Source organism: Microtus pennsylvanicus, chromosome 19 (assembly GCF_037038515.1).
Source record: "Microtus pennsylvanicus isolate mMicPen1 chromosome 19, mMicPen1.hap1, whole genome shotgun sequence".
Taxonomy (NCBI): Eukaryota; Metazoa; Chordata; class Mammalia; order Rodentia; family Cricetidae; genus Microtus; species Microtus pennsylvanicus.
Window position 1 is genome coordinate 31,626,609 of NC_134597.1, and position 13,018 is coordinate 31,639,626.

Sequence of the window (13,018 nt, forward strand, 5' to 3'; positions counted from 1 at the left end):
AGTTTAAAACATGTAGGACCAATTTTTAATGATTAAAATGGAGAGATGGAGAGATGGTTACGATCACTTGCTCATCTTCCAGAGGACCAGAGTTTGGTTTCCAGCACCCACACTGGGTGGCTTACAAGCACTTTTAATTCCAGCTCGGGAGAATCCACCATCCTCTTCTGATCTCTTCAGGTGTGCACATGTGCACACACACACACACGGGCACACACACACATGCACACACGGACACGCACATGCACACACACGTGCACATACACATGCACACACACACGCACATACACATGCACACACACGTGCACACACATACACACACTCTCTCTTTCACACACATTCTCTGTCTCTCTCACACACACACACTCTCTCACACACACAAATGGGTTCCAACACGGACAGAAACTAGGAGAGCCGTCTAGTGGATCTGTGTAGGAGGAAAGACACACAGATCTGAGGGAACCTGCAAGGCCACTGCTCTTCGAAAACAAAAATAGCCAGAGTGAACGAATCACAACCCATTCCTAGAATGAACTGATCTTCTACAGAGTCCCTCGACGTTAAAATCACAGTGGATCCCAGGCTCACTTTGCATCTGTCTTATAGGTCCTGTTCTTGGAATACATTCCTAACACAGAGAACTGGGGCTCCGGTAAACAGACATGAAGACAGAGGACAGCCCCCACTAGACCGAAGCGGTCTTTCAATGGCCCTCCCTTGTCCTTCAGCATCCAAGTTTGGACTTGTTTCTGCCCCATGAAGATGCTCGTGCGGACACCGGAGTCGGCGCTTACCTTCTGCCGCTGCTGTATGTTGGCCACCGTGTCGGGCTGGAAATCCAGCTTGTCTGTGCGGCACAGCTTCCAGTAGAGAATGACGACAATCACGGTCACCACTAGCACTGGGATGACCACGCCCACCACGACCCATAGGTTGCTGCTCTGGGACTCTGGGGATGGCCTCTTCACTCTGTCCACAGCTGCAGATGAGCATAAGAGAGAGAAAGGTTCTCAGCAATGTGCCCTTCGTTCATCTGCTGGACGGAACGTGCCCTCCTCTGAGAGACCTGAGGCTCGTCACACAGCTCACGACAGTACCCAGGCATATTTGAATGTCGCACAAGGAACATACCAGGGATCACAATGACACACATGACGTGCCAGAGGACAAAAGCTTGGTTGATTCTAGTCTCCCAGTGTCTAGTTTATTCTTCCTACTCCATAACATCTCATAAAATGGTTCCCTTCAAATGTGAGAAGAGAAGCTATGTGCTCACGATACAGCTGTAACCACCATATCCAACGGAGCAGGCATCACCTCCCAGGTCTCTGGACAGAACACGAGCTGGAACCTGGAGACCTGGGAGAAGGAAGCTCTTCTCCGTTCTACCAACTCACTTCTCTCTCTGTCCTTAACTACAAATGTTTACTGATGGTGCCAGACACCACTCTAAAGGCAAGATGTGCCGATGAATAAGCAGACGAAACCCTTCAAGGGCACACTGGCTCTAGTGGTGGAAGGGAAAGCCACCAAGGAGTGAATCCCCAGATAAAGGCATCTGCTAATAGTGCTATCTGCCTGCGGAAACAGCCAATGAGTACTGTTGTGGAATAATCTTTTTGTATAGCACACAGATGAACAGAAATGGGTTCATTTAAGTTATAAGAGCTAGAGAGACAAGCCCAAGCTATAGGCCAAGCTTTCATAATAATTAATAATAAGTTTCTGTGTCATTATTGGGCAACCGATGGTTCCAACAAAAATGTCTGACTATAAGTTACAGGACCACAACAAAGACAAGTGGGCGCGTCCACCTCAGCACCTGAACACATGACAGAGACGGGGTTGTCCACAGCTGCACTTAACACAACGGCCATGGTGGAGAAGCCCAAAGCCGCCAACACATAGATGGATAAACACAGTGTGGTACATCCACCCAGCAGAACACTATCCAGCGTTGGAATAGGAAGTGGGGTACTGTGGAGACGGCTCTCTGTGTAAGGACACTTGTATAAACAAGAGGACCTGAATTCAGACCCCTAGTGCCCATGTCAAAGAGGTGCACGGTCACAGTCCTACCTGCAACCCCAGCACCATGTGGAGCACAGACAGGAGGATGGCTGGGCTGTGGTGGCCAGCCTAGCTCCAGGTTCAGTGAGAGACCCTGTCTCAAAGGAACTGGGTAGGGAGTGACAGAGTAGGACCCCTGTCTCACACAAACACAGAAGAGAAAAGAAGAAAAAAAAGGACTCTCAAAATAGCCAAAACAAGAATGACCTTTGAAAACATGCCACCTGGGAGACACCAGACACATACCTAGAACACCTAGAAGAGTCAGATTTACAGAGAAAGAAAAGAGTGGCTACCAGGCCTGAGGGGCACAACCCAGCGGGCAGAGCGTCTATACTCAGTGACAAGCTCTGGAAACAAAGGGAGGAGGAGGCCACAAGCACCAAGCAGAGTCAATTCCACTCGCTCAGACATGTCAAGATTACACATGTGATTTTTCTTTAGTTTTTGAGATTTTAATTACATAATTTCTTCTTCCCTTTTCCCTCCAATACGTGTATTTTACCAATCTCCCCTTAAAGAGGACTCTTGGGTTTAACTAAAGGGGGTGTTTGCTAGGAAACTGAAGTCTGAACATGGGATTCTGGGGTATTGTCTTCCTAACCTGTGACCTTCTTTGAACCCCTGGAACATGGATCTTAATGGAAACTTCTTTATTGAAGGTAACAGGTATCAATTATTAGATGACACTGGAATGAGCTGTATCCTCTGGAACTGCCTGTCTGCACTCACAGCGGTCTCTCACCTTTCACAGCTCAGATGACCCTGCATGAACCCTTCTGCTCCCTCCCCGCTCCTATTTCCTTCGCTAGCTGATCCTTTGCCCTGTGTCCTCTTCACTCCGTGCTGATCCTCTGAAGCTCCTGGGAGCTCAGAGCTTCTCCCACTCAGACCCAGTCTCGAAAGCCAAATGTTCCTCCTGTCCCCCCTCACACCCCTGCCTCCCTGTGACAACACTCTTATCTTTGTTTCAAAAATGGTGCCCCGCTGTTCTCCTAAAATGCCCTTTGCACATCAAAGTCTAGTGTTAGATGCTGTATAACTCTTCCTCTCTGTTCACCCCAGCTTCCAAGCCCTTTCTTTTCAAACACCCCTAAATTGTGACTGGCAGGGACTAAGGCCTGAGCTCCCTCCCATCTCAGAAGCTAATACCTCTTCTAGGATCAATATGTCTGCTCAGAGATGGAGCAACAACACTGAAGATCCATTATTTATTGTTACTTCATATATACGGGAGCTTTGCCCGCATGTATGTCTGTGTACCACATGGGGGCAGTACACTCGGAGGTCAGAAGAGGGTGTCAGAGCCCCTAGAACTGGACTTACAGGGGGTGGTAAGCTGCCATTTGGGGGCTGCATATCCATCCCAAGTCCTCGGGAAGAGCAGTCAGTGCCCTCAGCCACTGAGCCCTCTCTCCACCCCCAGTGAAAAGTCGTAGAGAAGTTTGTATTTAACAGTGCGAGAATGAAGACTGGATTTTACAATGTGGCCTGGGTGGAATTCACACTAATTGCTCGTTGTGCCCGAGAACAAGAAATAGCATGGACGTGGTGACAGCTCAGCGGAGGAGCTGAGGACTGATATTCCTCTTAGCGCTAATCTAGGAAAACCACAATAGCGGAGGAGCTGAGGACTGATATTCCTCTTAGCGCTAATCTAGGAAAACCACAGAGAGGCACAGACAGCGTCCTCAAGGCCCCTTTACTGGCCCTGCTAAGAAGTGAGGCTTCTTCTACCAACCCTGAAATCCCAGGATGCTTGCGTGGATGGCCCTGAGCAGTCCTCAGGTCAGGTGATGGAGACAAGAGCAGGGTTAAACAAGCTCTCCAGGAGAAGAGTGAAGCACACCCGAGAAGGGAAGGTGGGCGGGTCAGACAGCACACCCGAGAAGGGAAGGTGGACTGGTCCGACGGACATGACCACCCAATCTTTGCCCTCAGGGCTTTCATTGAGAGTTAGATAGACTCAAGATGACACTGTTCCTAGGTGAGGACCCAGGGCCCTGTGTGTGTGTAAACCAGGATGGGTCTTTTTGGGTCCTCGTACATACATGCTTGGTATGCAAAGACGTGTCAGGAGCAAGCATGTTTGGTATGGGAAGCTGTGTCAGGAAGAATGATACACGCATGTTGTGTAGAAGTCACTGTGAGTGCTGGCTAAGCTCAGAAGCCCCACGGTATGCATACAGGCCTGGAACCCCTGAACAGGCTCACACAGTAGTCACCTGAACTTGTTGAGGGGTTTCACGGCATGTGTGTGGTCCATCAGGATGGCGCTTTAGATGGAAGAAACGGCTCACCCAGCCCATGTCACTGCGGTTAGTCTGCCTGCTCTCATCCCTTCTTCCGGCCTTCAGGTTATCTCTGGCTCTGGGGCCAGCCAGAAGCTACCTGTGGAGTTCTCAATTTTCGATCAAGCCAGCACTGGTTAATCTTGTAACTCTGGTGAGTGACAAGCACTTGGAGGACTGTTGACTTGCCTGCTGACAGATAGGCCAGTGTTTGAAAATCTGCAGCCCCGCCATTTCCCAGGTGCCTGTGTCCTCAGCATGGAGGGAGGCGGCTCTCTCAGCAGCAGCCTCCGGCTCGGGATGCAGTGCTAGGAAGTGCTTTTTTATTATTTCCTCACTGATCTGAAACAGACCCCACTTACGCAGCCATCTCCCAAGCACACCAAACAGCCTACTAAAGGTATGACGTCACCTCTCCCGCCCCAGTCCACCAAACGAAGGACGTGCACACAGCAGCCCTCACACCAGTTAGTCTCCAGGGACAGGGACTGATTTCACCAAAGGGTAATTTCAAAGGTATTGTTTAAAAGCTGGGCTGGAGGCACACCTCAGGGGTTAAGAGCACTTGCTGCTCTTCCCGTTGACTTGGGTTTGGCTCTTAGCACCCACATGGTGGTTCACGACCCTCTTTAACTCCAGTCTCAGTGGATGTAATGCCCTCTTCAGACCTCTGTGGGCATTGAACATAGGTGGTACACAGATATCTATACAGGCAAAATACCGGTACACATAAAATTAAAATCTAAAAGAACAAGAGTTTAAAGCTGAACTGTTGATTGTCAGGGAGAGCAGGGTGCCACGGCTTAGAGCTGATATAACGGGGCTGCAATGCTCCAGAAGCCGGACCTGAAGGACACGGAGACATAAAGCAGAAGATGCCTGGAGGTGGGCAGCCTCCATGTGGACTGTCTTCCTCTATATGGCTCTGCCAGAGTCGCTCCATCTATCTGAGAGATGTGTTTATTCTTAGTTTATGGATGTGAGTGTTTGGTAGAAGTAGGGGTGCACCCTGTGCGTTTGATGCAGAAGCCAGAGGAGGGCGTCAGGTCCCCCGGACCTGGAATTGTACCGGTCATGAGCTGTCATGTGAGGGCTGGGAACTGCAAAAGCTGCCACTGAGCCATCTCTCCAGCACCGTCACTCCACTTAGAGGAAAGAAACAGAACAGCATGTGAAGACCGAGAGTCACTCGGAAGGCATGTTACGACGAAGCTGGCTACAGTTTCTCCCCGTCTGCCAATGATTTCATCCGGAAAGTGTAGACTTGAGTGGACAAGCTAGGCTATAGTAACCGACCTTCATAATGAAGTACAAAGCTACCTGAGAAGAACAAAAACATGTCTTGTGGTCCTAGCACACCTGGGACGCCTGGCCTCTGCGAGTGTTGATGGGACTGTAAATTATACCAACTCCCCTTTCTCACAGGTGTTAATTACAAGATTATGTCTGAAATGGGACCGTCTCAGCGGTCATCTCTGATTGCGTCTTTACATCTGCCCGGGGTGTATTTGTGTATTTGTCCCATTTTACGGACGTCAGCACGCATCCACAGTGACGTCTAAGTATAGTCCATCAGTCTGTGTTTTTAATAAGCATACTGATGAAGAAAAAAAAAGCACTGTCTCCTACCTGTCCTCAGTAAGTTCTTCAGGGTTCTCTGATGTCAAAGACATCTGCCTATCCCTCTACTTCGGGAGCAGGTTTGCCCACACGCTACCAAGGACTGCTCTGATTAACGGAGGAAACACCCACACCAAGACAGCAGTCCAACTTGTCAGATTGTATTTGGAGAGTTACAGTCTCCATGCTGTTCCCTAGTCTTTATTTTAAATACACACCCCAAATCTGGCAGTTGGAAAAGAGGTACTAAGAGCGAGCATCGCCAAAGAGCAGGGCCAAGCACCTTCCAACAATAATAAATATCAAACACATCTTTCTAATCGTAGAGCGGTGTGAGGTGAGGGTGAGGGAGAAACAGGATCAAGAAGAGGGTAAGGATCAAGGGATTCCTTTGTGTTAAAAGGCCCCGAAGGGAGCCAGACAGCCTAGAGGGCACCTCCCAGCTTCCTGAGTGACTCACTGGCCCCACCAACATGCAGGGTGTGACATGGAAGATTTTGGAATAAAAACAGAATAGGTGCATTATTTTACCTAAGACAGTTTTGGAAATGAAAACTGGCATAGGGGTAGAGGAAAGGATGTTCGTGTTGCTATAAGGTCCTGTGACTCACTAGTAACTCAACGAATATGAGGTGTGAGGTAAGAAAAACAACAGCAATGGCCACAGTCACACCGATGGAAATAAAAATAAAGAGGTTTTCAGCAAACGAAGGACAAATAAAGTCACACAGGCCTGATGTCCTGAGCTGGGACCCCAGAACCCCATAAATATGGAAGGAAAGAACTGAGTCTACAAAGTTGTCCTCTGATCTCCACAAATATACCATGGCAGGTGTACATGCATGCACACACACGCATGCATGCACGCACACACATGCATGCACACACATGCACGCACAAACATGCATGCATGCACGCACACTCGCACAGTGCATATTTTATAATTTATAATAAATAAATTTAAGAAAAATACAAGAAAACCTCAGCAAATGGACATCAACAACCAGCTTCTTCCATAAACACACTTCAGGACAAGGTTTTAAGACATAAACCCACCACACACAGGTCAATGCTGTAGTTCAGACCTCTCTATCAGAGTACAAGTGGCTTTGGCCTCCAGCATGGCTGGCAGGATGGAACTCTTGGACTTACGCTGGGCAATGGCGCCTTGAATCCGGTACCCCAAGATGATCGCTGCCCTCTGGAGATCGACCTTGTTGATCAGGTCTGAAGACTCGGTTGCACTAAGTCTCTCTCCATCTTGATTCTCCACGAAGTAGATGAGCTGTACCGGATTGTCGTCTCCCTCCAGCCTGGACACATTTACCACCTGAGACAGAGAGAGTCCCTCAGCATCGGGAAAGTTCACAGTGCCAGCTGCACCTTCTCAGGGCACTCAGTCCCTAGTGTGTGACTTGGGATTTGTCCCAGCCCTCTTAAAAAGCTCATTGCCACTTCTGGAGATCCCGAATCTCCCTACTGTCCTCTGGGGGAGACAGAGCTACAGTGAAAGGCCCTCTGTGTAGAATAGCAACTGTACCTTGTTTTGTTTTAGTGTGTTCTTTGAGACAAAGGGACCAAGAGAGTGCACAGAACACCACCAGACAGGATGGAATTGTAACCGACAACCTCCAACAAACTCACCATGTCATGGGAGTGACCTGTGTGCCTACCCTTTATATAAAAATGTCTGGGAATTCTTCTCATTGAAATCGCATTCTCAGCGGTAGCCACTTCTGTTAAAGACTCCGAAAGCTGTCCATTCTAGAAGGAGCCATGGGAAGGTCTAACTTCAGCATTCTTTCTGGATGACGGCTAATCAGATTTATATTGGGAACCACAACATAAAAGGTATCTCTCCAAGTCAACCACTTGGGTGACGAAAAGTATGTGTTTATTATAAAAATTATGTGGCCCAATGAAGAAATTTTGAAAAACACATGCAAAAAAAACCATAAAGAAGAAAGTGAAACCCTCTTGAAAATTCAACCAATTATAGAAAGCCACTCTGAAGACTCAGCACACTCCCCTTTCCTTCCATGTTCTTCTCTACAGCGTCTTCAGAGCACATTTCACAGTACTGATTTTTTAAATTGCTGGAGAATTTTCCAATACATAAAGATCTATTGTTTACCCACTCCCTAATTCCGAGACAGTTACGTTGGTTCAATATCTGTTATCTCTTTTGTTAATTGGAAGGAGGTTGAAATAAGGTCTCACTCTGGACCCTTGGCAGACCTGGAACTCGCTATGTAGACCAGGCTGACCCCTAACTCTTAGACTCATCAGCATCTACCTCCCTAGTGCTGAGATTAACAGCGTGCACCACCATGCCTGGTTCTTTTATTAATTGTTAAAACTGCACTTATTTGTGTGTGTGCATGTGTGTGTGTGTGTGTGTGTGTGCGTGTGGGCACACGTGTCCCTCCTAGTACAGAGGACAACTTGCAGGAGTTGCTCAAACTCAGGTCCAGACTTGGTAGCAAGAGCCATTTCACTGCCCTTGTTCAGTGTTTAAGTTTTCATCCACAAAGTTCAGGTGAAGAGCCTTGTACTTTTGTTTACAGAGCATGGCCTCGGGGCAATCTGTCAGGTGACATGGGTCTGAGGAGGCTTGGTGACCTTCCACAGAAGTGAGGCTCCTATCTGAAGAAGCTTAAGTATCCAGCGTGGGACCTGATCACCCAGGTTTCTGGTGCTCTGCAACCTCTCTCTGCACTCAGCCCTTGTGAAGCCACAGGCTACTGAATAACGCAAGGCCTTCACAATTCATTTTCATATTTATTTTGTTGTATGCTTATTTAATGAATGGACATTTATTAGTGCTTTTTTTTCCTTTTTATTTATTGGGTTCTTTTTAAGTTCTTAGTATTTTGGGTTGGAGAGATGGCTCAGTGGTTTATAGCATGTACTGCTGAGATCTGAGTTCAAATCTCAGAACCCCCATCGGAAGGCTCCCGGCCAACTGCAACTCCATCCTCAGAGGCATCCAACACCTCCGACCTCCACGGAAACCTGCGCTCACATGCACACACCCTTGCACACATATGCATAATTAAAAATAACAAAAATAAACATCTAAAATCTTAGTCCTTTGTAAAGTCCCCTGGTGTGACTGTGTCTGGCAAGGAAACCATTTTGGGAGGCTAAGAACCATGTTTCTGGGGGAGGAACAGGAAGCAAGGCTGAGGGGGACACATGTGGTGAAGGTGCTGGAAGACAAGGACACTAATTCTAGGCAAAACTGGTACCCTGACCTACCCAGGTCAATCCCATATCTTGTTCTCACAGTCCCTGCCCCGCCCACCAGTTCCCCTTCACTGCTGGGTTTCATCCTAGTTCTAAGTTCCTGCAATGGTCTATGAACCCCATGTTCTGTGATGCTCCCAGCCTGTAACTGATTGGCAAAGACAGAAATCCACACCAGTCGCACAGAGACAGGAATTAAACAGCAGCTCCACCCCCAAAGTTCTGTGACTATGTGTGTAAAAAATAGGTCATTTTCCAACTCAGACAGATCTGTGGCCTGCCTGCCCGTTCCCAGAGAGAAGACAATTTGGGGCACAGGCTGGCAGGAGGTGGGGGAAGATGAGATTCTGAACAGAGGGCAGAAAATGCCCTCCGTCTGCTAGGACTCTCCCAGATCACCGATTCAGTTCTAAAATGCCACCAGAACCATTAAATAAGTTCAGCTGTTGGTGATTTTAAAAACTGTGCTTCAAAAAACAAAGCCTTATGATGATACAGGAACCCACTGTAAATTTTCTACCACACCCTCTGCAATCCAGGGCGAGGCCAACGAATTGCTAAGGTTTCTGTCTAGACTCCAAGTGCCGCACAAGGCTGCCATGTTCATCTGAACAATCAATTCACACCAGACTTTTCCATTTGCACGAGAATCGCAGATTCCCAGGGGCTTTTCCTCTGCCCACCACCCTCCTTCGGTGAGTACCTGCACCACACTGTTGCCAGCAGCCACCGTGGCCCTGCGCCACAGTCTTCTCCTGGTGGGCACCTCGCTGAGCAGCTGGGCCAGTTTGCGCTCCATCTCGGCTGGAAACACTTCGTTATGGAGCTGCTTCTCCACTACACCCAGGAGGACTGTGTTCAACAAGAAAGCAAGCCCTCAGAGCAAGTCAGCACACAGGAGCAAACACGGGGGGTGGGGGACAATGACAGGGTGCGTGCACCTGTGCAGAAGTCCCACACAAGACTACCACAAAACACTAACTACTAGGCAGGAGGCATAGGGGGGAACTAGATGGGAACAGAGTAAAGGGCCCTGGCAGTAGCCTGAGTCCATGGCAAACTAAAGGCGAGAAGCCCCAGGAACTCAGCCGTGGAAGCTCTGAGCACAGCATCTCACAAGATCAAAGAAGTCCTGTTGGTATGCTCCACCCCAAACTTCAGGATAGAATGAGTTCTTATCTTGTCTCTGGATAGACTTCCACTCTCCCTTGAAGAGGGGGGAATCTGCCTGCTTCTTGCTATCTGTATCCGACAAAAGTATCTAAACAGACAATCAGCTTATCCTCTACCTGACGAGGAAGCAGACTTTCAGCCAAACTTGTTTCAACGCTCCCCGAGGTCCAACACTAAGGAAGTCACATCAACACTCTGAGGACTAGAAAATGGAATCTAAGCACCAAGCAAAGCACTGAGCCCCACACAAGGCTTCAGAGCCCGTAAGTGGTGACTGCGTAGACACCCTCTTTCCTCATGCTGCTTTGCACACTGGGGCTTGAGACTCTCAGAATTCAGAGACCAGGTTATTAGAGAGCCTTGCACTGAAACGCCGCGTCCTCAGTCTAAACACAAGGCACTATCTGTGGACACATCAACCTGGATGTGCCCAAGTTTGTCTAAATACCTGACACTGGTCCCCAAACTACTGCATTCATCTAGCAATACTTTCAGGAAAAAAAAAATGCTTGCTTCTCAGCTTCATCCTACCTCAGGTCAGGAGACTACAAATTCCCCGTAGATCCCGCCCTGGTCTTGATGCATGAATTTTAAAGATGCCCTTTCTGTGCCATAACTCAGTGGGACACATTCCCAAAGTCCAAACTGAATCCCTTTTCTCATTCATTCGCTGCCAGGAATTTAAAGTACATCTTGTCCTCAATTTGGGAGCCAGGAAGAGTGCATCATTCGCCACATGCCATCCCAGACTTCTTACCGAACAGTTCTCCAAACGTTACATCAATCAAACATACCTGTTCTGACCCAGGAGGACTTCAGTAACTGAGACAGGTTGAGCTGTGGGTACTGGAAGGCTACAGAAAGGGAAAAGTCGGAGAGGGAGGAAAGACAGTGAGAAGCATGTTTCCACTCAGGAAGGCGAGTGTTCTAGGAGCGTGGGGTAAATCACAACACATCACCCTTCCTAGACTATAGCACTCCTCGAGACCCCAGACCCCAGGAGCATGAAGACAGAGGGCCACCAGGTTCTGAGGCCCTAGGAGAGGGAAGGACCACGGCATCACACAGGCCACCGCAATGTCTCCTGTGTCTGTTGTTCTCAAGCAAAGCATCCGCAAGCTGTGTGTGTCGGTGCCAGGAGCTCTCTCGGCAATGCCTCTGGGTAAAGTGAAGCGCTGTCTACCCTGCTGGGAACTGTCTCTGTTACCCCTGCTTGTTAGTTTAGCGGTATGTGCATATATTGTACAAAAATCAAAATTGTTGTATACAAATAACTTCATATTTTTTATGGTTTATTAATTTTGGTTTCTCTGTGTAGCCTTGGCTGCCCTGGAACTCGCTCTGTAGACCAGGCTGGTCTAGAACTCACAGAGATCCACCTGCCTCTGCTTTCCGAGTGCTGAGATTAAAGATGTGTGCCACCACCACCCAGTTTTATGGTTTATTTTTAATCATGTGTGTTTGTGTGTATTTGTACACATGTAGAGTGTAGGAGCCGACAGAGGCCAGAAGGGGCTGTCGTAGCTCCTAGACTACTCAATAGTACCATGTACGCGCTCTAATCACTAAGTCATGTCTACAGCCCCAACTTTTGTATTTTATACTTTTAAAGTTCACTCTTTCTAGAATCCAGTTTCATGGGTTTGGGAAAATGTATTATTGTGTAAGCATCACCAAGTCAGGACCCAGGACGTTTCATTCCCTAACACCGTCCATCTCCCCAAACCCACAGTGTGTGTGCACTGGGGTACCTGTGTCCGTGTGTGTGCACTGGGGTACCTGTGTCAGTGTGTGTGCACTGGGGTACCTGTGTCCGTGTGTGTGCACTAGAGTACCTGTGTCCGTGTGTGTGCACTGGGTACCTGTGTCCGTGTGTGTGTGCACTGGAGTACCTGTGTCCGTGTGTGTGTGCACTGGGTACCTGTGTCCGTGTGTGTGCACTGGGTACCTGTGTCCGTGTGTGTGCACTGGGGTGCCTGTGTCAGTGTGTGTGCACTGGGGTACCTGTGTCCGTGTGTGTGCACTGGGTACCTGTGTCCGTGTGTGTGCACTGGGGTGCCTGTGTCAGTGTGTGTGCACTGGGGTACCTGTGTCAGTGTGTGTGCACTGGGGTACCTGTGTCAGAGTGTGTGCACTGGGGTACCTGTGTCAGTGTGTGTGCACTGGGGTGCCTGTGTCCGTGTGTGTGCACTGGGGTACCTGTGTCAGTGTGTGTGCACTGGGGTGCCTGTGTCAGTGTGTGTGCACTGGGGTACCTGTGTCAGTGTGTGTGCACTGGGGTGCCTGTGTCAGTGTGTGTGCACTGGGGTGCCTGTGTCAGTGTGTGTGCACTGGGGTGCCTGTGTCCGTGTGTGTGCACTGGGGTACCTGTGTCAGTGTGTGTGCATTGGGTACCTGTGTCAGTGTGTGTGCACTGGGGTACCTGTGTCAGTGTGTGTGCACTGGGGTACCTGTGTCAGAGTGTGTGCACTGGGGTGCCTGTGTCAGTGTGTGTGCACTGGGGTACCTGTGTCAGTGTGTGTGCACTGGGGTACCTGTGTCAGAGTGTGTGCACTGGGGTACCTGTGTCAGTGTGTGTGCACTGGGGTACCTGTGTCAGTGTGTGTGCACTGGGG

General features: G+C 48.9%; 1 protein-coding gene across 4 annotated transcripts in view; it reads right to left on the bottom strand.

Moving 5' to 3' along the window:
• Kiaa1549 (KIAA1549 ortholog) overlaps positions 1-13,018 on the bottom strand; it is a 124,312-nt gene that overhangs the window by 43,483 nt on the left and 67,811 nt on the right. For all 4 annotated transcript variants that reach the window (XM_075953396.1, XM_075953393.1, XM_075953395.1 and 1 more), the window contains exons 7-10: positions 11,198-11,257; positions 9,934-10,082; positions 7,134-7,311; positions 795-979 (exon numbers count right to left, since the gene is read on the bottom strand). In XM_075953396.1, the coding sequence (XP_075809511.1) occupies positions 795-979; positions 7,134-7,311; positions 9,934-10,082; positions 11,198-11,257 (572 nt within the window). The remainder of the gene's footprint in view (positions 1-794; positions 980-7,133; positions 7,312-9,933; positions 10,083-11,197; positions 11,258-13,018) is intronic.